Raw genomic sequence first — 26,999 nt, 5'->3', positions numbered from 1 at the left:
ACTTTGTAGTGCAGTCAGACCTAAGGCTCTAGAGCTGCAAGTCAAAACAGTGGAAGGAGGACGTTTGTGCAACATTCATCCCGGTGGGCAAGAAATAGCAAAACTCCAGAAAGACAATATGTGCAATGCAATCCCAGTGCCTTAGCATGGGACATTTAATCTTGCAATAAGAATGGGAGTGATTTCTAAGTGAAGAAGAAAATTTTTTCAGGTCCCAAGAAGGCTGCAAGCCTTTCTCTTTCTACTAGCAGCCATGGGACTTGTATACTGCTTCCCATGGAAAAAGAGGAAAACTCTGTTTTAGGGAACTGCATCAAATTATAGGCATAGAAATAGATGAGGCTCTAGAAATGCAATTAAACCCTTCTCAGCTCAATACTTGTAAGTCCATGTTTCCAGCAACTGCACAAAAGCCCTCAGGAATTGCGTAATTAACCAGCATACTGGCAATGATGACGTGTGAGTGCTCAGATGGAGGTGGGCTGGTGGGATTAACAGGCAACATGGACAGCAGTGAGATTCAGAAAGGAATTCTAAAACCAGGTTGCAAAGAGGAGGTCGGCTGGGGCAGGATCACATCCCTGAATGCTCTTGGCTAAAGGTTTCACCAGCGAATGGTAACACATCACACAGGGCTATAGCTTATAATATTTTATTTTTTGAATAAGTATAGATATATATTGAAGTGTTTATGCATGTATTTTTATTTTATTTTATTTTATTTTAGATTCAGTAATGTGTGTGCATGTTTGTTATATGGGTATATTGCTTGCTGATAGAGATTGAGCCTCTAGTGTATCCATTACCCAAATAGTGAACATGGTACCCAATGGGTAATTTTTCAACATTTATCCCTCTCCCATCCTCTCCCCTTTTGGAATTCCCAGTGTCCATTATTTCCATCTTTATGTCTATGTGTACCCATTGTTTAACTCCCACTTATAAGTGAGAAGATACACTATTTTACTTACTGTTTCTGAATTTGCTTATGACAATGTCCTCCAGCTCTATTTATGGTGTGGCAAATGACAGGATTCAAATCTTTTTTATGACTGTGTAGTACTCCACAGTGTATATATATACCACCTTTCCTTTATCCAGTAAACCACTAATGAATATTTAGGTTGGTTCCATAATTTTACTATTGTGAATAGTGCTACAATGAACATATGAGTGCAGGTGTCTTTTTAATATAATGATTTATTTTCCTTTGGGTAAATCCCCAGTGGTGGGGTTGCTGGGTTGAATGGTAGTTCCATTTTTAGTTTTTTGACAAATCATCATAATGTTTTCCATAGAGGTTGAACTAACTTACACTGACACCAGCAGTGCTTAATCACTCTCCTTTCTCTGCAACCACACAAATATCTGCTGTTTTCTGACTTTTTCATGATAGCCATTCTGACTAATGTAAGATGATATCCAACTGTGGTTTTAATTTGTATTTCTCTGATGACGAGTGATTTTGAGCATTTTTTCATCTGTTTGTTGGTGGTTGTATTTCTTCTTTTGAGAAATGTCTGTTCACATCCTTTGCCCAGTTTTTAATGGGGTTGTTTGTTTTTTCTTTGTTGCGTTGAGTTCCTTGTAGACTGTGGATATTAGTCTTCTGTTGGAGGCATAATTTGCAAATATTTTCTCCTATTCTGTAGGTTGTCTGTTTACTCTGTTATTTCTTTTGCTGTGCAGATTTTTAGGTTAATCGAATCCCACTTGTCTGTTTTTGTTTTTGTTGTATTTCTATGCATATATCTTTATCCTGAAATTAACAGTCACGTTGATCATTCTCAAGTTATGCTTCTATTTTTGCCTTTATCATGTCTAGAATAACAAGAACCCTTTTTGTTACTATTAGGAGTTCCAGACTTCTTGTGTTCCACCTAAGTTGGGTTCTCAGGACTGAAGGATGGAGCTGCTGGGACCCAGACATGAAGGATAAGTTGCAATCTTTATCAGAATTCTTTTTCATATCTTCCCTTTTCAGAAGGCAGAGACAAGCACTGAAGGATGTCTGTGGCTTTGAATAGATGCTTCCCTGCTTGGGTGATACTTTTGCTTGTGAAGTGATTTTAAGAAAATTATTGGGACAGTTCTCAATTGTAAATCCTTCTCAGAGTTATCTTCCTTTGGAGAATTTGACCCATTCTTTTACCACTCTTTCTTTGCACTCTAAGAATATAAAGGCAGAGCTTTCTTTCCAGTGGCCCTTTGGTAGGATGAATATACAATTGCCAATTCTGTGCAGTTCCAAGCAATGTCAACAAATATCTTTGCCCTTTTATTAATTCTGAAAATAATATCTACTTGAGCATTAGCTCTGCAGTTAAAAAGAGTCATTGAAATGCCATGTCATTGTTAGAGGTAAGTTACTCTGGGAATGATCATCAAGCTCTAGTTTTGCGGAGCCAAGGGGGACTACATGACCTGGAGTGAAACAGGATCTTAGCACTAAGTTTTCATTGTATTCTAACTGGTACTAATTCACATTGGTTGATTTTTGGTCCTCAGCCTTTCCAATGAGATCATGGGCACAAGTACACAATATATAAAAATCAATTAATTTTTGTGAAGACATTTTATGAGATTACTTAGAAGAGATTAAGGTGAGATAAATAAAAGAGTAAAATGAGATTAATACTTAACAAAGGACTCAATATCTGCAAAACCCACATCCATCTCTGCATTTAGGGTGGAATTAAACTCAGTCCTTCAGAAATGAGTCTCTGTCTCTGTAAGAATAATGGGAAGTTCTGATTATCAAAAGATCTTAATTATTCAGAAGCTAATTATTCTGCCACTGCATTTTCTTAGTTATTTGTTTTTTCCACTGCTCATCTCTGGATCTTTTTCCTGATCATTAGTAGATCATGACACAGATTTTTCACTGTGCCCTCAATCGTGCAAATACACTTGGCTTTTGTAATGATCTCCCCTCCTTTCCAAATCATTGCATAGTAGAGAAACTCAAACCTGACCATTAACAATGTATCTGTCTTTTCCAGTTTATACAGTCTCCTTTCATGTTAAGAACAATTGCTTCAGAGTTCTACACCCTTCCCCTTCTTCTCTTAGGAAGTACCTTGCTTGGTGTTTGAAGCAGTTGATAGGATTCTCTGAATCTCTTTTAGTCTCCTTTGCAGAATGGCAAGCTGGGCTTGGCTAGAACCAGCATCCTGAGGTACCAATGTGCCCCCTCCAGCCTTTTGGAGTGTGATAGCATTCATTGCTACTAACCACTGAGTTTGACATTCCCTCTACTCATTGAGGGTTTTATCTGCAGGGGCCTTCTCTTGCAGAAGTTAGAACTCTTCCAATCCCATGGTTTTCTTAGCATGAAAGTAAGCTGCCAGCATTGGGAGAGCAGGGGCTAGTCTTCCTTTGTCTCTCTCTCTCTCTCTCTCTGGCTCTCTCTCTCTCTCAACCTCGCAATCTCTCTCTCTTGCTTCATTATCTTTAAGTAGCTTCCAAGTCTACAAGTAGCACACATGACTTCTACTTACATTCCCCTTGTCTGCTAAAAGTGCCCTAAACAGGTCATTTGCTATGTTAGAAACCAACAGTCTTCCTCTGTTGTGCCTTGGGAAATAAACCACTAGCCCTGATGTTCCTGGTGTCCCCTATACTTCCTTGGAAGTTTCTACAGCACCTTGACCCTACTTCTGGAGATGTACACTCAGGTCTAGGTTGATTCCTTATCTTGGCCATTGTGAATAGTGCTACAATAAACAAGGGAATACAGCTATCTCTTTTACATACTGATTTTCTTTCTTTTGGATATACACCTAGCAGTGGGATTGCTAGATTATATGATATTTTATTGTTCATTTTTTAAAGAACCTCCATACTCTTTTCCACAGTGACTGCACTAATTGACAGGAAATGGAAATCTTGACCTTTACCTTCCTTGTTCTACTCTGTCTCTCTCTTGCTTCCCATGATTCAGATGGAAAGCTCCCCTATGCTTTCTGTTTGGGTAAGACTTTCCTAACAACAAACTCTTCTTCTATTTCCCAGACTGACCTTAGCTCTTTGTCCTCCCCTCGAGTTCTAGCAGAATGGTTGCCACAGAATATTATTGACAGAGGACAGGAATGCAACACATGTTGACTTAGAGTAATCAAAGGGTAAGTCTTACTTCATCTAATCTCTATCAGATGGGAAGAGAAAAGAGAAGAAAAAAAGACAGGATGAAGGGCATAAGATCCAAACCATTTGGTTATTTGCTGGCAATTCCCTTGAATGATTTGATGGGATATTAACTAAAACTGTTGGTTGAAATGGAAGTTCTAAATAACATGAGTATACTATTATTTGTGCGTGTGCATATATGGATATATGTATGTGTGTATGTGTATATATACACACATATACACATGCACAAACACACGTGCATGCACACACACACACACACTCTTTTCTACTACTCTGGATGACTGAGAGTTGCTTATAACCACCATTTAAAACAAATTATTATTAAAAATAGATCATTGGGAGCCTAGTACGTGGATTATTCATCAATAATGGTAGCAAGGAATTGGAAGCAAACATTAAGGAAGGGGTGGCAGAAAGCATAGCAGAAATTGTGCTTATGCCGATCCAATCCCTGACCTCTAAGTGGATTCAGGCCACTGAGAAAATGCTGCTGGAAACATAGGAAAGGCCTCTCTTGGCGACAGCTCACGATTCCTGCTATTTGCACAGACTCCCTCCTGCTTTTCTGTTTGAACCCACTGACACCTGAATCTTTAATCTTACGGTTCTGCATTCTGACTTCTGAAAGCTGCTTCAACCCTCTTCATCTGAAGCTTCACTTGAACCCTCTTCTTTGACTTTGACCCTCAGAATCTTCTATCTGTGAACATGACATTGCTTTCATCTACCTAAACCTGTGTGAAAGAGCAATAGCCTCGTCCCTGTGCTTGCCGGATGCACACCTGCTAGACCAGCCTGCCTGGATTTCTTGCAATTGATGGGCTGGAAAGAACTGTGGAGTCAAGTGCTCATCAACTCTGGCAGTGACAAAATATCTCCAACAAAAAAACACTACAGACATTTTTCCAAGACTTTACTTATCAACAGGCAAGTAGAAAACAGATGCAAAATTTTAAATAACTTTGTGTTGAATCATAGAGAAAGAATTGGAATCAATCTTAGAAATCATCTAGTACAATGTCATTTTTCTTGAGTGCACTGAGGTATTTGAAAGTTAACGAAATTACTAGTTAAGGTTTTATAGTTATTTGTTACCAACATTTACAATTCTACCATGTATGAATGTCATTAACATCATCATTTGAAGGGTGGCAAGAATGCAATGACGAGTGACTGAATGTAAAGACTTACTATTGCAAGAGGCTGTCAAGTATGCACAAATCACAACCAAATCCTTCATCTTGTCTCACTAGTCGAACTGCATTAGTCAGTTTGTGTTTACAGAAATACCTGAGGCCGGGTACTTTATAAAGGTTTATTTAGCCCACAGTTCTGTAAACTGCACGTGAAGCATAGTGCCAACATCTACTTCTGGTGAGAGCCTCGGAAAGCTTCCAATCACAGTAGAAGGCAAAGAGGAAGCCATCATGTCACATGGCATGGGAGGACACGAGGGGGCAGGAGGTGGTGCCACACTCTTTTAAACAACCAGATCTTGCAAGCAAGAACTTACTCATTGGCACAAGGAGGGCACCAAGCCATTCACAAGGGATCTGCTCCCATGACCCAAACACCTCCTAGCCACCACCAACATTGAGGAGCACATTTCAACATGAGATTTGGAGGGGACATACATCCAAACCATATTAAGCACTTTTTAGTCAATGGGATTTCCCCATTAAGTGTATAAACAACATGCATGGCATATGTCCATTGTAGCACTATTCACAATAGCAAAGACATGGAATCAACCCAAATGCCTATCAATGATAGACTGGATAAAGAAAATGTGGTTACATATACACCATGGAATACTATGTAGCCATAAAAAAGAAAGAGATCATGTCCTTTGCAGGGACATGGATGGAACTGGAAGCCATTATCCTCAGCCAACTAACACAGGAACAGAAAGCCAAACACCACATGTTCTCACTTATAAGTGGGAGCTGAACAATGACAACACGTGGACACAGAGAGGGGAGCAACACACACTGAGGCCTGTTGTGGAGGTGGGGGCAGGGGAGAGCATGAGGAAAAATAGCTAATGCAAGCCAGGCTTAATACTAGCGATGGATTGATAGGCACAGCAAACCACCTTGGCACGACGAGGACAAAATATCTCCAACAAAGATTTGCCTATGTTAACCAGTCTGCACATCCTACACGTGTATCTAGGAACTTAAAATTTAAAAAGAAAAAGATTAAGTGTATGTCTGTTTCCCCCTAGGTGGTGTGTGATTCATTCACATTTGCCTAATGACTAATACCGTGTTTGACCAGAGTCAGTGTTTAGCAAATTCTCAGTAATTTAAATGGAATGAAAGGGGACCATTATTCTGTTTTGCTGTAACGCGTGAATTCCTAATTTGAGGTACATAAACGGTCTTCAGAATGTCTGAATTTTCTGAAATTACATTCTAAATTGTACATATATGTGTGTGCACACTTAGACATCTCTACTCACTCCAGGAGACATCACAGTTTTTGGCAGCAGCATCTCAAAGGGATTAAAAGATTAGTTTAGCAAAGGAAAGACTGGCATGTCCAAAGCACGTATTAACTCACCACGTTCCCCTGCAGTCTTGGGAGGTCTGGAGGGCATGGGACTTAAACAGCTAGAAACTGGAATTCTTCCAAACAGAAGTTTCAGCATCACTGAAGAGAGGGAAATGGCTCAGAGTGATCCTGATGGAGTGGCTGTAACTCTCCAGCACCTTCTGGAGAACAAAACAAGCATAAATCACAGTGAGGCCAAGGGCAGGAAGCCCCAGAGTCTGAATCTACCTTTCTCCAGCAGAGGAGCTGTGGACATAGATCTGTACCTTCTCTCATTCCTTTTTCTCCATAAAGGGATTTGTTATTTCTCTCCACTCATATGACATTCCTTCCTCAATGAGTCAGTGAAAAATTATTAGAAAGAAACAAATGTTGAATAAAGTTCAAATGGAAGTGATTCACGTGCTTAAATTCATCAACATGAAGCTGAGATTTTGAGCTATCCATCACAGAAAAAGTCTCCCGGGAGGTGTGAGCTTTGGAACACTGAAGGTATTTAAGCCAGATGCCACAGAAGGTATTTCTCACTGAAAAAGGCCCCAGGATTAGCTGACTACTCATGTCTGTTTTAGAAAACCTAAATGCATTTAATTGTGAGGAATCTTATATTGGTTACGTGTCCATGTAGAGGACAAAGTCACAAATACCTCCCTCAAGATGTATAATACTTAAAGAACTTACATTTATTTGTAGACGTTCTGTTTGAAATTAGTTTTCTACGTCTACGGATGTCTGTTCAGGTTAAAACTGAAATTGGTTTAATTCCAAGAGCACATACCCACTGACAGGAGATGACAATTTTGATACATGCTGGGTGGCAGGCAGGGATCAGCTTCGAATTTAAAGTATGAAGTGGATATTTCACAAAGCAGATAAAGTGTATGTTTAGGTGATAAATTATGAGGAATGGAGGGAGGGGCAGAGTCAGAATTTTTAAAAATAATTTGGGCCATACATTTATTGCGTTTAATTTGCAATATAGAAAGTAATCACTTCTTCCTCTGAATTCTTACAGAACTTTCTGTTTAACTTAAGCACCCTGTACTTTTTTCACCTTTATTTTCATTAATTGTGTTTGTTTCTTGTCTTCTGCTGCCTTATAATTCCTTGAGGACAGAGCTTTCAGCTTTTATAGTATTGAGTGTGCCAGAAACTGCTGGAAAGATACACAAGTGGATTGTTTAAATTAGCTTTTTTCCTTTTTAGTTTTCTATGAATTAACAAAAATGCCAGAAGCATGAACCATATAGCTAAGCAGAAATACAGAGCCAAGCAAAAAGCAAGAGGGGGACTGTGAAAAATTTGTGCTAGTACATTGTGTTATTCAAGGTAAGCCAGACAATGCTTTTGTGTTTCAGTAACAAAGAAACTCAAAAATGTCTGTGGCTTGCCACCCATGAAAAGTTTTAGTTTTATATTTTAACATAATTAAAATTTTGCTTCTTTATCTGAAATATCCAAAGATTTTGTTCCTGATTAAGTGACTCTTCAAGGCTGTTCTTTTCCAGGTGAAGACTCACGGACTCAGGTTCCTTCCTTCTAGTGGCTTCATTATTCCCAGTATTAAAACAAAGAGAGAGCATGTAAAGTATTTCTCAAGGAGTTGCAAGGAACAAATGTATTAAGTAGCACACGTCCCTTCTCCACACGTTCCAATTGCAATAATGCATTGCATGGCTTCACTTTTAAGGGAGGCTCACATATGTAATCTTATGCCCAGGTTAGGGTATATAAGACGGCTGAAATGGGTTTGACAAATATAAAGGCTTATCTGCCACAGTGACCAAATATCCATTTTATCACTACTTGAGCTTATATGCTCACTCCTTCCCTTAACAACAATAGCAACAACAACAAGGACTCCACATTTCATTGAGTCATTATATCTAGTTCAAAGTCTAGGATCTCTCAGTGATGTAAGTTTTTAATTTTCCTCTTTCTAGAGTCAAATGTGACTGCTTAAAGCAATCTTTAAGAATCATACAGGTTATCTGGTTTTTTATACACACTCAAAACATAATAATGGAATAAGAACAGATGACAGCAATAAATACTACCTGATGAAGAGGAAGGGCATAGATAGAAACCAGTTCAGAGCATGATTAAATTCTGTAGAGAAAGCTTTGCAATAGGCCCCTACTGTGGGGGTAGGCGTAATTATTTAACTAAATCCTGCTGCTGATCTTAAGAAGAAATCTCTTGTCCACTGTTCCCCATGAATCTTGGTTCAGTCCTTTGGGAAGTTTATTTTTTTCCATTATCGTCTTTGACTACAACAGAAATCGGTGTTGAGGACGATGTTCCCCATGAGATCTATAAAGCTTTTGCAATCTGCTTTCTGTCCTTAAGTCAGGATCCGAAGATTGGATGAGTATCTCATAGTCAAAGGCATTTTTAGTTGGAACTTACATTTTCTTTGGCTGTATATTTCTCTTAAAAATATATCTGTTGGCTTTCAGTTGGTTCTATGTGCCATCAGCTATGCCCTGATTTTTTTCCTAGGCATAGTTTTCATATCTGCCTTGCTTCTTTGCTTTCTCTTCCAAAATTCTTGCCTTTCAATTTAAAGGCAACTACACAGAGGCTAGTAGGATTGGGAAGACCACACATGTTAATCTGAGAAGGTTCACTTTCCATTTTTCAGAAACTTCAAAGTCCCATTTCATACTTTTTGAAGTCTAGAAGCAAATGGCTTTACCAGTCCTGCATGACACCAAATTTCTAGACAGTATCTGTTTCTTTTCTTTTCCTCTTACAAGTTGGCATTCTCTCTGGAACTCACCTCTTTCTTATAATGCCTTAACAAACACAGATAATAGTAACCAATATGATTTGGCTCTGTGTCCCCACCCAAATCTCACCTTGAGTTGTAATAATATCCATGTGTCATGGGAGGGATCAGGTGGGAAGTAATTGAATCATGGGGGTGGATTTTTCCCATGCTGTTCTCATGATACTGAGTGCGTCTCATTAGATCTGGTGGTTTTATAAAAGGGAGTTCCCCTGCACAAGCTCTCTTGCCTGTTGCCATGTAAGACATGACTTTGCTCCTCATTCACCTTCTACCATGATTGTTAGGCCTCCCCAGCCACGTGGATTTGTGAGTCTATTAAACCTCTTTTTCTTTATAAATTACCCAGTCTTGGGTATGTCTTTATTAGCAGTGTAAGAACAGACTAAAACAGTAGTCAACACAGAGGAATACTTTGAAACATTTAGCATTGTATTTGTTACAATTATGTCATAGTCATATTTGAGGTATTGATCTTAATTGATCTGGTCAAATGTCTGCAGGGTCTGAGTAAAGACTTCATTTCCTAATGCATATTGTACAATCTACCAATAATATTTACTTAGTAACTGAGAATGGGAAGAGTTAGAAAAGATGAAAAACATGCTGCCTAAATTAAAAGAGGCTGCCATTTATTGCCATTATTGTAGCTCTCAGGTATCTCCCCTGATACATGGGAATTACAATTTGACATGAGATTTGGATGGGGACACAGAGCCAAACCATATCAGTCATTCAATCTAGGAAGTCTTATCTGACACCTCTCTGGTGCTCCATCTTCTTCACTCTTTTCTCTGGTACTGACTTGTAAATCCCTTCTGCATGCTTCCCTAGCATAATTTGCACGCATCCGTCATGACCCATGTTGCACTACATTGCAATTGTTTATTTATTTATTGTATTATGGGTTTGTTAAGGGCAGAAAATGACTATCTTATTTGTATTACTAGTCTCCATCTTAGACCTTGCACACAGCATATACTCAATAAATTTTTAATTAATTAATTTAAAAATAGACATATGTAAATATCCTAAATATTTCAGGAAACTTGGACCTTTTGTGAAATATAAATCATTCTTATGTCAAAAAACACATATTTAATAATTTTAAAAGTTGATGAGTTAAACTTTCATTTGGTGATTTTAAAAAAACACTTATTTTAAATTTATTTATTTATCTTTTTGAGACGGAGTTTTGCTGTTATTACCCAGACTGGAGTGCAATGGCACGATCTTGGCTCACTGCAACCTCTGCCTTCTGGGTTCAAGCAATTCTCCTGCCTCAGCCTCCTGAGTAGCTGGGACTACAGGCGTTCACCACCATGCCCAGCGAGACGGGGTTTCACCTTGTTGACCAGGATGGTCTCGATCTCTTGACCTCATGATCCACCCACCTCGGCCTCCCAAAGTGCTGGGATTATAGGTGTGAGCCACTGCACCCGGTTCAAAAAAACACTTATTATCCGTGGGAGATTGATTCCAGGACACCCTTTTTATCCCCCAATCCCACCAAAATCTGCAGATGCTCATATCTGCTCAGATAATTTACATATAAACTACACACATTCTCCTTAATATTTTAAACTATCCGTAGATTATTTGTAATACCGAATGCAATGTAAACACTGTGTAAACAGTTGTTATAATGTACTTGAGGCCTTTTTTGTTGTTTTAATTTTTATTTTCATAATTTCAACATTTATTTTAGCTTCAGGGGGTGCATGTGCAGGTTTGCTATCTGGGCATACTGTGTGCTCTGTATGGGTTTTAAAATTTGTATTCTTTTGCATTGTGTTTTTTCCAAATAGTTTTATCTGTAGCTGGTTGACTCTAACAATGTAGAACTCAGAAATACAGAGGGCTGACTGTAAGCTATAGAAACATATATGCAGAATATATTCCTTATTTAAAAGTAGCATATGATTAGCTTGGCTTTCAACCCAGGACCCATTTGAAGAAACTTACTCATTAAGGTTTTATTATGGGAAGAAAATGAAAAGCACATAACTGCGTGCAGGCAATGACTATAGTTCCTTTAGACAGAAGATACAAATATAGTGACCGGTTTCTATTGATACCCTGGTCTCGGAACTGAAATCAGTCAAAAGTGAATACAGTGCCAACTAAGCAAAATGAAGCCAGTGCATAATCATTTCTTGCCTTAACCTCTTTCCTTCAAATTAACCCAGGAACCATAAAGAAGCCAGAGGTGGAAAGCATCTCTACATATTACATTTCTGAAGATATCTTGATAAATGTGCTAGCTTTGATATAATCACACAGCTGTTTTTAAAAAGAGAAATAGATAAACATATATGAAATTATGCAGGAGTATATCTACATGCAGGTAGAATGTAGCAAATTTTGGCGGGCCAACAATTAGAAAAGCCAGGTATATAATATTTTTAAAGACATCAGAAAACTGAAAGGAATATGTATTAGGTGAATTCATAATCTAGAGAGTAAATCTATTCTAACCCAAGGTGAGCTGGCAGTTGCCAATGGCCATTTGTTTTCCTTTTGTTGCTTTGTTTTATTCGTGGGAGCACTTGCCAATTTTGAGTCCAAGCCAAAGACTGAAAAAGGCCCTGGAAGAGGGCCTTTGCCCAAGATCAGTGAAATTAGTGAGGGTTTCCATGATTGAACAGAACTGGAGAACAAATTGGAAACTTAAAGGGCCCCAAGTCTTTCCCATGGAATATTTACTCAAGTTCTGGGGTTGCATGAGAGGTGGAAGAAATAGGGCAAAACTTCTAAAGACAGAAGAAGGTATATTTTAGTGGTGAGTAAGCAGCAAAGACTCACTGAGAGAAGGCCTGACTAAAGAATGCCAAGTCTGTCTCTTAAGATATTTAGCGATTTTTAAAGCTTTGAGGGTAGGTGGCTGGAGAACTGAGGTTGGGAATCTCTGAAGGGTAGAGATAGATTTCTTGCTGAGAAAACCCTAGGAAGAAAATGCACAAAGAAAAAGGGAAAATAGAGCTAGAATCTTACTAAGATTGCAACTGAACCTCAAGCCAGTTTAATCTCTGATTGGGCTAAGATGATCTGTATGTCATTCTATCTGATTAACAGAAAAAGAAAACATTATCTTCTGGGGAATACAATAAACTGAATGCTGTATACTGTTTCAAATCAAAACATCTAAAATAGAAAAAAATTACTAGACATGTAAGTAAGCAAGAAAATATGACCAAAAAATCAACAGACAAATAGACAGTAGAAGCATATTCACAGATGACTTCAATATTGGAGCTGACAGATACAAAATGTTAAAGAACCACAGAAAAGCTCTTTAAATATGCTTAAATGCAGTCCATATACAGAAGTTTCTTACTGAGGGAGCTAAAGAGTAGTCTGATATTAGCATATAAAAATGCTTTCACATGTTTTTGAGGCACTCCGGTCTGATGGGTGTATTTCACTGATCAGCCTCATCAAGCATGCTTATTAAAATGTAGCTTATCGGACCTACTTGGCAGGGGGAACCCTCCCTATGATTGGATAGGATATAAGAGCCTACATTTTAAAATAGCATCTGAGGTGATTCTAAAGAACTATAAACTTTAAGAACCATGAACAGAGAGAATTTCTGCTATTGCTTTTTGTGATTCTGAGATTCTGAATATCCCAAGCAGAATTTCTCTCAAGATTTTATTGATATTCTTGAGGCACCCAAAATGTCTATAGGTTATAATAAAATTGGCTTACACCACGTCATACCACACACGCTATTAAACAAACAGCATTTACTAGCAAGCGTACAGAAGAAGGTTTTGTGGTCTGTTTTGTAACTCAGACTGAGGGCAGCATTCTGTTCTTATAGAGCCTCTGACCACAAGAAACATGAGAAGCTCACCCAGAAGCAACCATATTCTAGAGCAGATTCTTCACCCAGGCTGGAGTGCAGTGGCACGATATTCTCTGCTCACTGCAACCTCCACCTGCCGTATTCAAGTGATTCTCCTGCCTCTGCCTCCCAAGTAGCTGGGATTACAAGCATGTGCCGCCACACCCAGCTAATTTTTGTATTTTTAGTAAAGATAGGGTTCACCATAGTTGTCAGGCTGGTCTCAAACTACTGACCTAAGGTGATCCACCCACTTCATCTTCCCAAAGTGCTGGGATTACAGGCATGAGCCACTGCACACTCCCCTATTACTCTTACAGTTGGTATCAGGAAACTAAAATTATATAAACGTTGGCTGGAAAAACGATAGCAAATTTTGGGTACTATACCAAAGAATAGAAGTTAAATCCTGGGTTACCTGATGGAGAAGATCTCTGAAGTATTGTATCCAATCCACATATCATGAGCATCTGTAATTCCCCAAGAACTCATTTCTTACCCTTACAGATGCCATTTAAAATGCAAAATTTTCACCAGTGAGCACTTACTTCTGATATTCGCTGTGCCAAAATGCAAAGCATTAGGTGTTAATTGACATATGAATAATAGAACCTATGGTAGCTGTTCTGTAATGTGGCCTTTATGGTATGGCTGAACACATCTGGTTGGATGAGTAGTTTGCTAGTCTCAACTAGTGAATGCACACTCAGTATCACACAGCCCAGGCTAAAGTATTTAACTTGAGAGTTATAGCCATAAAGAGAACTGTCTGGAGAGGTGAGGGTACCGAGCGGTAAAGAGATAAAAGAAGTTCTTCTGTAGCACTTGGTGGTAGTAGGCACAGTAATTGCAATGGCTGACAAAATCCAGATCCAGAAACTTCCTGAGATGTTATAGAAATGGCTACATCTGACAAGTGGAAACACTGTGGCAGTAATGATCATTGCAATATTTACAGAGCACTAAACTCAGGCCCTGCACTGTGCTAACTTCTTCATTCTTCATTGATTGAATCATTTTACATATATCAAAACATCATGTTGTACACTGTAAACAGATAGAATTTATATCTGTCACTTAACCTTAATAAAACTGGAAAATATTTTAGAAGAACATAGTTACATAGAAAAGCAGCATAATGGAATTTTTTAAATAGACATTTTTTTAGAACAATTTCAGGTTCACAGCAAATTTGAGCAGAAAGTACAGAAAGTTTTTAAATACCTTCCCCCTGTCACACACCCACAGCTTCTCTCCACCCACATCAGCATCCTGCACCAGTAGTACATTCCTTACAAATAATGAGCCAACATTAACATATCATTATCACCCAAAGTCTATAGCTTACATTAAGGTTCACTCTTAGAGTTGTGCATCGAGTTTTGACAAATGTATAATGATATAGATCTACCATTACAGTATTATACAAAATTGGTTCACTGCCCTAAAAATCCTCTGTACTCTGACTATTCATCCCTTCCTCCCCCCAGCCCTTGAGAACCAATGATCTTTGTACTGTCTCCATAGTTTTGCCCCTCTCAGTATGTCATCTATTTGGAATCCTACAGTATATGGCCTTTTAGACTGGTTTCTTTTACTTAGCAATATGTTTTCAATTTCCTTCATATCTTTTAACATCTTGATAGCTCATTTATCTTTATCAATGAACAATATTCCATTGTATGGATGTACCATAGTGCGTTTATCCATTCACCTAATGAAGGACATCTTGGCAATTACGAAAAAAGTTTTTATAAACATTTATGTGCAGATTTTTATGTAGAACTAAGTTTTCAACTCATTCAGGTAAATATCAAGAAGCATGATTGATGGGTTGCATGGTAAGGGTATGATTAATTTTGTAAGAAACTTTCAAACTATCTACCAAAGTGCTATACCATTTTGTATTCCCACCAGCAATGAATGAGAGAGTTCTTGTTCCACATCCTGTCAGTATTTGATGTTGTCAGGGTTTGAGGTTTTATCCATTTTAGTAGGTGTACAGAAATACATCTTTGTTGTCTTAATTTGTAATTCCCTAATGATATATATGATATGGAGCATCTTTTCAGGGTGCTGATTTACCATCTTGTATCATCTCTAGTGATATGTTTGTTGAACTGTTTTGCCAGTTTTTTAATTGGGTTGTTCACTTTCTTATTGTTGAGTTCTGATTATTCTTATTTTGGATAATAGTTCTTAATCATATATATGATTTGATAGATTTTCTGTCAGTCTGTAGCTTGCCTTCCCATTGTTTTAACAGTGTCTTCTGCAGAGCAGAAGTTATTAATTTTAATGAAGTCCAATATCAAGTTTTACTTTCATGGATCATGCCTTGGATATTGTATCTAAAATGTCATTTACAAACACAAGGTCACCTAGATTTTCTCCTTTTTATCTTCTAAGAGTTGTATAGTTTTGCATTTTATATTTAGGTCTATGATCTATTTTGAGTTAATTTTTGTGACAGCTGTAAGGTCTGTATATATGTATCTAGATTCTTTTCTTTTTCTCTCTCTTTTTTTTGTGAGTGGATGTCTAGTTGTTTTAGCACCGTTTGTTCAAAAGATCTTTTCTCCATTAAATTTCTCCTGCTCCTTCGTCAAAGATCACTTAACTGTCTGTGTGGGTCCATCTTGACCTCGTTATTGACCTATCTGCTCTTTCACCAATAGCACAGTGTCTTGATTACTGTAACTACAGGAAGTCCTGAAGTTGGGCAATAGCAGTCCTCAGACTTTGTTCTTCTCCGTTAGCATTGTGGCTACTCTGGGTCTTTTGCCTTTTCATATAAACTTGAGAATCAGTTTGTGATATACACGAAATAACCTGTGAATATCACAAACTGGATATTTTGTGATATCTGGGTTTCTGACTGGAATTACTTTGAATCTATAGATGAAGTTGGGAAGAACTGACATCTTAACGCTATTAAATTTTTCCATCCACGAACATGAAATATCTATTTAGTTGATTTCTTTCATCAGAGTTTTATAGTTTTTCTCATATAGATATTGTATATAATTAGACTTGTACCTCAATATTTCATTTGAGTCATGTAATATAAATAGTATTGTGTTTTTAATTTAGAATTCCCATTGTTCATTGCCGGTATATAGGAAAGGAGTTGACTTCTGTATATCCTTCAACTTTACCATAATTGCTTATTAGTAACGGGAGAGTTTTTTTTATCAGTTGAGATTTTTCTACATTGACAGCCATGTCAGCTGCAAAGACAGTTTTCTTTTACCTTTTCCTTCCCAATACATATACTTTTATTTTCCTTTTCTTGTCTAATTTCATTAGCTGGGACTTCCAGAATGACGCAGAAAATGAGTGCTGAGTAGAGACATACTTGCCCTGTTCCTCATTTTAACAGGAAAGCTTCTGGTTTCTCACTATTAAGCATGGTGTTAGCTATATGCTTTTGTAAATGTTCTTTTTCAAGTTGAGAAAGTTCCCTTCTATTCCTGGTTTGCCGCTACACAGTGTGATTTTAATATTTAAAAAAAGGAGGACATAAAGCAGTGTGTACAATTTCATTCTGATTTTTGTGACAACTCTATTTTGCATTGGAAAAAAGCCTGGAAGTGAATACCTTTATAATTGAAAGTCGTCATTTTTGGCTGGATAATGAGTATTTTCTTCTCCACATTCTTCTGTCTATTCTAAATTCGCCCCGATGAAAAACAATATTATGAAAGGTGATTAGGTAGTCTGGAGAGAATGGCTTTCGGCGGTCAGGGGCGGTGGGGTGGTAGGAAAAAAGGATAAGAAAATGTTAACAAGGATATCTATGAAGAGGTAACTGATTTAGTAACTGCGTCGTCAGTGAGAAAGTAAGCGCTCTGAGGACCGGGTCCGACTGAGAGATCCCCGGTTAATAGATTAACTCACTTTGTGTCTCAGCTTTGCCTGTGAAACGCCATTTATTCGCTTGGCATGCTGAGCATGGAACCAGATTTCTTTATTTCCAAGTAGTTTTGCTAATTTACAGCGAGAGAGAGAAAGAGAGAGAGAGAGAGAGAGAGAGAGACATACATACATACATACATACATACATACGTACATACATACATACATACATACGTACATACATACATACATACCTACATACATACATACCTACATACAGAGAGAGAAAGGGAGAGAAGTGAACAGGGAGTGGCAGGATTTGAGTCAAAAGAGAGGGGAGGAGGAGCGCTCCCGGTGCCCCAGGTTGCCGGGCGGAGCGCGGGCTCGAGGGCCGAGCGAATGCCCCGGAGGCGGGAGGTGGGCAGCAGCGCCCCCGCCTGGCCCCTGTGCGCCCCGACCCGACGCCTCCCCTCCGGACCAGGTGCCTCAAGAGCGCACAGCTGGGAGGGCTTTCCCGGCCCGGCGTCACCCGCGCCCGCCGTGTGCTGGGGCGGCGTCGTCGGTGACTGGCGGGGGGCGCGGCGCTGCCTCGGCTGCCGGGTAGCTGCGGCGAGCGCGGGCCGGCCTGGAGTCGCCAGGCTGAGCCGCCGCGGAGGCGCTCGGAGACAGACCGCGCGGGGGCGCACAGAGCGGCCCGGGGCGGCCGGCGCGGCGCGGACCCTCGGTGGGCAGCGCACCCCCGTCTTCCCGGCTGGCGGCTGCAGGGAGCTCCGGCCCGCGGCCCCTCCGCCTCAAGTCTGGGAGCTGCCGGCCCCACTCTGTCTTTGCCTATGGGGATCCGAGAGTTTCCCGGAGGCGCACCCAGGGGCAAGAGCATCGCCGTGTGAGTAGCGCCCCGGGCGTGGGTGCCCGGGCTGGCGGGCGGGAGGCCGGAGCGCCGGGGTGGCCCTTTGCAGCCGGGACACTGGGCAGTCAGGGGCTCGGGGAAGGGCGGCGCGCGCGGCGGAGCTGCTCTGGAAGTTTCAGTCCTTCTGTCCCTCGCCACCCGTCCCCACCCGCACTGCCCTGGGGAGCCCAGGGTAGGGCACTGGGGACAGCTGTCCAGGGAAGTGGGTGAGTGGCGGGGGGAAGAGCAGCCAGGGCTCTGCAGCGGCGCTCGCCCCCGGAGGGCCCCGGCCACGCTCTTGCTCTCGCCCTGGGATCTGCTCCTCACGAATCCCCCCCCCCGTCCGTGCTCCCCCTGCCCACCCACCTGCCCGCTGCGTTTGCTACCTCAGTGGCATGAGGAGGTCACCGGACGTCAGCCCCCGGAGACTGTCCGACATCAGCCCCCAGCTCCGGCAGCTCAAGTACTTGGTGGTTGACGAGGCAATTAAGGAGGATCTGAAATGGTCGCGCTCCGTGGAGGATCTCACCAGCGGGCCCGTGGGGCTCACGTCCATCGAGGAGCGGATCCTGCGCATCACTGGCTACTACGGCTACCAGCCCTGGGCAGCGAGCTGCAAAAGTAAGACCCCCTCACGTCATTTTCCTCGCCCACAGGTCCGTCTCCTTACCGTGGCAGCCTCGGGGAGCGCACGCAGCGAGGCGCCCAGCCACCCCCGCCCTCCCTGCCCGCTGACACAGACCCGGGTTTGCAACTTTGAGGAAGAGGCCTGGAGACCGAGTTCTCCTGGACCTCTGGGGCTTTCTGATGCGTTCTTTTACACCCCTTCGTCTCCCACACACAGGATCTCTCTGTATCCTTACCTCCCTCAAATATGGGGGACACTCCTATGTGGCCGACCGTGAGAAACAGATCTGAAACTCAAAGTATCCCGGACAGTGTAGTTTCCCCGCGGTCCTGAAAGTCTCACAGGGCCCTGGGTCAGGGCTCAGCAGGCTCAGCTGGAGATGCTGACTTAGGGGCCAGGATTTTAACTCTTCCTTGCGCCTACATTAAGTCTCCTAGCCCTGTAAATGGAGGACAATTCTTGGAATCTTCATTTTAGATGCTATGCACGCCCTTTTCCCCTGGATTTTATCCGTCTTCAGTAAGGAGGTTCTATAGAGATCACTCTAGATAGTGGTGTTGGTTCCCACAAGATGAATAGTTGGTGTCAGGTGGAGAAGCTGAAATGGTTTTCTGCCAATGGGCCGCAGCTGATGGCTTTGAGGATGCTGTGATCAATTAGACAGACATTATCTTATCTGGTGGTTAAGATGAATGGATTTATTTGGTGGACATTTCTTTTTCTTACTTTGCAAGAGAGGTTGATTATGATGAAGTCCAGATATTTATATATATAACCATAATTAAGTGTTCTCATCACCGCAGTTTGACATGAGATTGCCATTTGCCACCTCAGTCAGTATGAGAAATGGACCTTGACTTATTTCATTTGTAATAAAGACTAGATTAACAGCTTGTTGATTTTGAGTTTTTTTCAACCTTTTATTGCTTAAATTGAAACATTCTTTATTGGTCTTTAGGGGGGAAAAAACCCGGCTTTTGTAATTTAATCATGTTCATCACTGAAAAAAAAAAAAAAAAGTCTATCTTTAGGTTATTCCTAAAACCTTTGATTCCAAGCCAAAGGTCAGTGGTATGCTAGCAGATAGCTGGTTAGTTTTAAATTATGTGCAGGAAGAAACATAGGATTTGAATGTTTTGTTTTCATGCCCTTACTTGCTTTTAAAAGACTGTGTTGATTCCACTTCATTGGGAATAAGTCTTTAAAAAAATTGTCTGTATCTCTTCCAATCTCTTGCCTCTGCTGCTAAAATTGGTTTTAGATTACAAAAGAAAGACAAGGGGCCAAATTCTCTTTTTGTGTGGAAAACACTGGGCATGGGATAACAAAAATTAAACTCCCTCAGAATACATATTTCTTATGAGTATGGATAGAACACTCAATTTTTATTTCTGTTTTCTAAATTTCTATTAGAAAAGAGCGATTTTCTATGCTTATTTCCATTTTCTGCTTCCTTAATAACAAAAGACAGTGGTACAAATTACAACCTCATGATGTCATCTCTTTAGTCTTTGAAGTCATAAATAGGTTTTATCTTTATAAATCTATTTGTGACTAGCTCTGTGTGCTTTGTGGAAGTTATCGCCAAGGTCTGTGATTTGGGGACTTGGCAGAGAGCTGACGACAGTGATGACTGTTTGGTACAAACATATTTTGTGATTAAGACAAAAGGGCCATGTGGAAATAGAGTCCCTTGCAGCACCGGAGGTATTCTTAAATGCCCTCCCTCTCAGGCTTTACTGAAAGAGTAAACATTAGCAGGCAAGGCTCCAGTGATCACTGAAATATGAGTAAAATCAGCTCATTCCACTTTCTCTATTCCTGTGAGGATTCTTCTTTATTCCAAGGTATTTCCTTGTTATTATAACGCTTTAGGTGACAACTGACATTTTGGTGAATTAATTAGTTGTTACGTTTAAATTTAGAGAAAGTAATGTTTTATTATTGTAGCAAAAGAAGTTTTTTATTTTTTTATTTTTTGAGATGGAGTCTTACTGTCATCCAGGCTGGAGTGCAGCGGTGCGATCTTGGCTCACTGTAACCTCTGCCTCCTCAGTTCAAGTGATTCTCCTGCCTCCGCCTCCGCCTCCTGCCTAGCTGGGATTGCAGGCGTGGCCCACCACACCTGGCTAATTTTTTGTGTTTTTTTGCAGAGATGATGTTTTACCATGTTGACATGGCTGGTCCTGAATTTCTGACCTCAGGTCATCCACCCACCTTGGCCTCCCAAAGTGCTGGGATTACAGGCATGAGCCACCATGCCCAGCCCCAAAGAGGTTTTAAGGCAGCACTTTTGCTGTTTACCATTTCTTTTCAATTAATAATAATAAGAGGTTTATCTGTTACCTGTAGGTATCAGCTAGTTGCCTTAATTGTTGGTTAGTAATTGTACTCAACAAACAGAGAGAGATGATAATTTTAAAAACTTCTTATGATCTCCAGACTGAGTTATGGAAGTTCTAAGCTATTATGTCACCTTTCAGTCATCTTTCAAAGTTATTTATCTATGTTCCAACTGAAGGAGTTGCCAGTGAAAGTTTCTAGACTCTTTGAGAGACGTAAGTCACTTGCCCTTGTAGCAGCAGAAATCATTTGAATGACCAAATATTCATTTGTATCCTCTTCATTTTTAGATTTTGTTTGCATTGTTAAGATAAATGAGGTAATTGCGAACAGTATGGAAATTACCTTTGCTCAGTATTCTCAATCAGTGAGATTCACAAGTTTCACTCTAGACAAGAGAATTTTGTAAAAGATTCTTTTCTTTTTTCTTTCTTTTTTTTTATTTTGAAAGGGAGTCTTTCTCTGTCACCCAGGCTAGAGTGCAATGGTGCAATCTCAGCTCACTGCAACCTCTGCCTCGCGGCTTTAAGTGATTCTCCTGCCTTAGCCTCCCGAGTAGCTGAGATTACCAGCACCCCCACCACACCCGACTAATGTTTGTATTTTTAGTAGAGACAGGGTTTCACTGTCTTGGCCAGGTTGATCTTTAACTCCTGACCTTGTGATCCACCCACCTCGGCCTCCCAGTGAGATTACAGGCGTGAGCCACTGCACCCAGACTTCTTTTTTAAAAATCCCAAAGACTCCTAGGTCTGGAAAGCATGGCTTCTACGGAACATTCAACTGAGAATTAAACCATAAACCAGTACGTAGGAAGGGCCCAATTCCTCTTCTCAGTGGCTAAAGTCCTCCAAGCTCCACGTTCCACGTTTTTTAACCAAACCACTTGGCAGTATCCCTGGGAATTCTTCCAGTTATTTTCTGTGAGTGGATCCAGGGCCGGGAAAGCACCTGGGCCACAGGAGGGGCTCAGTAAATATTTGTTGAATGAATAGATGGCTGCTGCCTGAAAGCATGACCTCTGGGACAGGGAGCTTTGAATGCACCTCTGTAGTGATTTGTATCATTTACTTCTTCATGCTCACTTCCCGTTAGTGTGGAATCACTTTACTCCGTCCTGGTTCTTCCATCACAAGTGCTTCCTGCATAGACTGGACCAGAGTTCTTGGTCATAGGCTTTGGGTAACCCCAGGGTTTCTCAATCGCAGCACTATTAACCCTTTGTGCCGGGTAAGTCTTTGTTGTAGGGAGCTGTCCTGTATATCGTAGGATGTTTAGCAGCATCTCTGACCTCTGCCTATTACATTTCAGTAGCTTACCATAGTGCCCCCTAAGTTGTGGCAACCACAGTATCCCATGGGGGGGGCTGCCTTTAGTTGAGACCCACTCGTTTAGCATAACCCCCAAATTTGTGCTGCAACAGAACTCTCTTCTGCTGCCCAGTAATGCTAAACAAGGAAGCCCACCTTACAAGTTCCAGAGTCTCCTTCCTTCACCTTTGTTCCTGTACCACTTTTTAGGTTTTCAGGATGGCCAGTTAGAATAATCACCACCACTGGCAGTGCAAGTGTCTTCTAAAGATTTGAAAGAGCCTCTTCCTTCTGCAGCTGGCGTGATTCCACAATCATCATAAACTGACGTCCTGTAGGAAGTGCTTTAGAGTTCAGTAGACTCTGAACAGTTTCTTTTTTTTTTTTTTTTTGAGACAGAGTTTCGCTCTTGTTACCCAGGCTGGAGTGCAATGGTACGATCTTGGCTCACCGCAACCTCCACCTCCTGGGTTCAGGCAATTCTTCTGCCTCAGCCTCCTGAGTAGCTGGGATTAAAGGCATGCGCCACCATGCCCAGCCAATTTTTTTGCATGTTTAGTAGAGACGGGGTTTCACCATGTTGACGAAGATGGTCTCGATCTCTTGACCTCGTGATCCACCCACCTTGGCCTCCCAAAGTGCTGGGATTACAGGCTTGAGCCACCGCGCCCGGCCTGAACAGTTTCTTTTAGTAACTTATTTGTCTTTCCTACCTTTTGCCCCAGTAGAGGAGAAATGACTGATTAGCATACCTTCTGCTTCCTTTTCCTTTCTCATTTCTCTGGGGTGGACACCAATTAAGGAGATGGCTAGAGATGGGAAGAGGAGAATCAAAGACCAGGAAAAATCTGTATGGTGGACATGGACAGCCAACCCCAGGCATCTTATAGGGTGGGGCAGCTGGGGGCATTTCCACACAGGCATGATGGAAGGAACATATTTTGGAGATTCCAGATAGAGGCTCTGCTGCAGGATGAAGGAACATCTACTAATACTCCTTTATTTTCATTTATTTATTTAGCAAACCTTTTTTCAGCATTCAGTGTATGTCAGAATAGAGAGAGAAGTGATGGCAGCAGGAGCTCACTATCCAGGTGTGCCTTCATCTAGAAATACAGGTCAACACAAACCTGAATTGGAACACAGACATACTAAGGGTGGGCAGGATGTTTTACTTTGCAAAAGGTTTCCCTAAAGGATGTTTTCAAATAGTGAACTATTAAATCCTTTTCTGGGAAAAAAGACCCCGAAACATTTTAGGAGTAACTTTTTTGAAGGGGATCAAGCTTATTGCTTAGCATGTGGTGGCATTATCATCTGAGTAGATTTATACACTATGTTGAATATCAACTATCATTTACTACAGGTTCTGATATGTTGAGATTCAAATGATTTTTTTTTTCCAGACTGAATAAATTGAGTTTTAAGGCATTTGTAGGATGGAGAGAGGGTCAATCTTAAAAAACCGACTGACTCTAGCCCTCTCCGGCCCACCATTGGCAACGCGAATGTGGGACGGGAACATGCAGGTCATGGAACAAATCCTTGCTCTCTGGGTGGAGGTTTTCTAGTTCAAACTGAAAAAATGTAGGGCACCAAAGAACACACCTGGTCAAGGAAATGGCATGTTTCAGGATTCTCCAGATTAAAGTTGTAAATGGTTTGTGTGAGGTGAGAGGGGAGGATTCGTGAAGAAAGACTGTCTGCCTTCATCCCTGTTACTTCAGACTGAACTGTGAGTACCGGTTGCTGTCGTAGATTCCAGTGCTAAATGGAACAGGGCCTTATAGTATCACTGAATTCGTGGTGAGCACCTTTTGTCTGATCCTCCTAAAATAGTAAAGGTCAGGCCAGCAATTCAAAAGTGACCCACTTGTAAGAGATTTATAATCTGGTTGTAAAAGTTTATTCTAGAATGGAGCTTGGCATATGAAATATGAGATGGAAAAGATTTTAGAAGAAAAGAGTTAGAGGGCTGGGGGGGTGAGTTGAGCATTAGAACACAGCATTTTTTTAATTGAGTCAGAGAATTAATTTTATTCCTGAATATGCTAACAATTTGTAAATAGTTTCTGAGTTTTGATGTAATGAAGAGAACTATTATCTTTTAAGGAAACAAGATGATTGCAGCTCATTCAGATCATTGCCATGGGGTTAGAAGTCCTTCACACCTCTTCATGTGCCTTTATTTTCATTTATTCATTTAGCAAATTTTTAAAGCATTTACTATGAGCCAGAATACAAAAATAAGTGATGGGAGACACAGTCCTCACCCTAAAAGCTTTCCAACTAGAGCCGGTGAAATCTGAAGCACGCATATGGTGGGGATGGGGAAATGACCTCACCTCCTCACCTCCCTGAAGTCTTCCAGGCTTAAAGGAGGGAAGGGCAAAGAGGGTTCTCATTGCTCTTCAGAAGTCCCTTCTGGGTCTCATTAAAAAGAGGTTAGTCCAAAACACTCCAGCTTTGAGCCTTGTTTGTTTCCCTAAGCAGCTGGAGACAGGTTAGTCACATTCAAACATTAATTCACATGCATATGCACAGTTGATGTTTGTTAAGCATTTTACTGGGAGCTGTTAGGGGTGCTCTGGCCCTGCAGCCCCGAGGGATGTCTGCTCTGTTTTTTTTTTTGTTTTGTTTTGTTTTGTTTTTTAATGTCTGGAGGAGCAGAGGAAATGGAATTCACATCCCAGCTTCATAGCTATATGACAAGTTAACTGCTATGAGCCTCTAGCTTCTCATCTGTAAAATGGGAGATAATAGAACTACTTTCCAGGATTGTGAAGATTAAATGAAATACAGTAGTCCCACTTTATCCAAGGGAGAATGCATTCCAGATCCCCCAGTGGAGACTGTGGATAGTACTGAACCCAATACGCACTATGTTTTTCTCTTATACAGTAGTGAGCAGGTGGCATAGACAGCGCAGATACGCTGGACAAAAGGATGATTCATATCCAGGGTGGAAAGGTTCGAGAGTTCATCACGACTCAAAATGGCACACAATTTAAAGCTTGTGAAATGTTTGTTTCTAGAATTTTCCTTTTAATATTTTCAGACCATGGTTGACCGAGAGTAACTGAAACAGTGGGAAGCAGGATGGTGGATAAGGGAGGACTCGTCCACTGTCTGTACAGCTGGCATCTATTAATGCACCTTTAGTTTCATTTATTCATTTAGCAAATCTTTGGAGCATTTACTTTATGCCAGAATGCAGAGATAAGTGACAGCCCACATAGTCCTTGCTCTAAAAGCTTACTAACTGGAGCAGGTGAAATCTGAAGTGCTTGTATGATGTGATAAAGATCAGTTTGTGGTGCCGGAAGAGCCCTTTCTCACGTCCGTGAGTTCATTTGTCAGCTGGAGGAGCCATTCACAAAAATGGAGGGGAGGTTTGCATTCCAGGTGAAGGGACAGCCTGTGCACAGGAATGTAGTCAGCTATCGCTAGAAGGTAATTCAGCTTGATTGGAATATCATAGGGCAGGAGTTATAATGTATGAAGTTGAACTTGTGAGCAGAAATGGACTATGGTACATTATGTTCCAGTCATCTGATCCCTATCACCTTCTTCATCCTGGTCCCAGCCTAAGCATCACCTCCTCCCAAGAGCCTTCCCTGATTAGGGGAAGTGCTCTTACATCTCCTGTAGTGTTGGTGGCGGGCGCCTGTAATGCCAGCTATGTGGGAGGTTGAGGCAGAGAATTGCTTGAACCAGGGAGGCTGAGGTTGGTCCTGGAGATCACTTCTTTTACATTGTCATGACTAGTTTAAGAATGTGGCTGAAGCTCTTGCAGATAGAAAGCTGTCTAGGAGCAGGGCTTATTACTGTGTCTCCAGCCCTCACTGTGGTCTTGGCACATAGAACTCTGTTGATTCTATCCCCAGTGCACAGAGTATCTCAATCAATAAACGTTTGTTAAATGTGCTAATAAGAGGTATAAGTGGCCATTTCCTGGTGCACATACACAAATGGCTCCTAAGTAAGCATCTACGTTTCTGTGGGGTGTTCCAGAATTATCCTGCATGGAACCATTTCTAATTGCAATTCCTCTGTCAAGAAATGGGACTTCCATCACTACTTCCCTTCAGTCTTCACTTTAACTCTGCTAAAAACACGGACAAGAAATCGCACTCCTAGAGCTTATGTTATCCAGTCTTATATCAGGGTGTTCTGTCCAGTTTTGATAACTTTAAAAATGATAAGGAAAAAATGAAACAAGGCCCAAGGAAACAAGAAAAATATGTATTGACGGAATCAAATATGTACTTTACAGGCAAGGTTAAAGGATTAGGGGAGGAGGAGATTAGGTAAGAACGTGACGTGTCTTCATGAGAACCATCAGAGCAGACACCTTTGGAATGTCTTTCTGGCTCAAGACCCCTTAACTGCCCTGCACTACATCCTCAGTTTGGGTCCTTAGCAGCCAGAATGGCATCTTCCTCCTGGGCAGTGTAGATTAAACCAGGGGTAGACCCCTGATCCATGCTAACTCACTCAGCTTCTCTCTCCTCCAATTTGAGATTAACACCAGAAAGCTGGGGTCTAGTCTGACAGAGTGGTCTATTGAGTGGAGGGGGCTATTCTGTCTCCCACGTGGATTGAGAGGCAGAGAAAGCTAGTCT

The 26,999-nt window shown here is 41.0% G+C and overlaps 1 protein-coding gene and 1 long non-coding RNA gene across 5 annotated transcripts in view; one reads left to right on the top strand and one right to left on the bottom strand.

Annotated features, from left to right (window-relative positions):
* LOC103789375 (uncharacterized) overlaps positions 1-18,800 on the bottom strand; it is a 198,182-nt gene extending 179,382 nt beyond the window's left edge. For all 4 annotated transcript variants that reach the window (XR_013530004.1, XR_013530005.1, XR_013530006.1 and 1 more), the window contains exons 1-2: positions 18,480-18,800; positions 6,718-6,869 (exon numbers count right to left, since the gene is read on the bottom strand). This is a non-coding gene — a long non-coding RNA (uncharacterized LOC103789375). The remainder of the gene's footprint in view (positions 1-6,717; positions 6,870-18,479) is intronic.
* Positions 17,748-26,999, top strand: part of SLC35F3 (solute carrier family 35 member F3) — a 372,006-nt gene continuing 362,754 nt past the window's right edge. Inside the window, exons 1-2 of the mRNA XM_035281314.3 lie at positions 17,748-18,090; positions 18,485-18,714. Coding sequence (XP_035137205.1) covers positions 18,038-18,090; positions 18,485-18,714 — 283 coding nt within the window. The 5' untranslated portion in view covers positions 17,748-18,037. The remainder of the gene's footprint in view (positions 18,091-18,484; positions 18,715-26,999) is intronic.

The sequence above is a fragment of the Callithrix jacchus genome, chromosome 19, assembly GCF_049354715.1.
Source record: "Callithrix jacchus isolate 240 chromosome 19, calJac240_pri, whole genome shotgun sequence".
NCBI lineage: Eukaryota > Metazoa > Chordata > Mammalia > Primates > Cebidae > Callithrix > Callithrix jacchus.
This window is presented reverse-complemented; position numbering and strand designations above follow the sequence as displayed.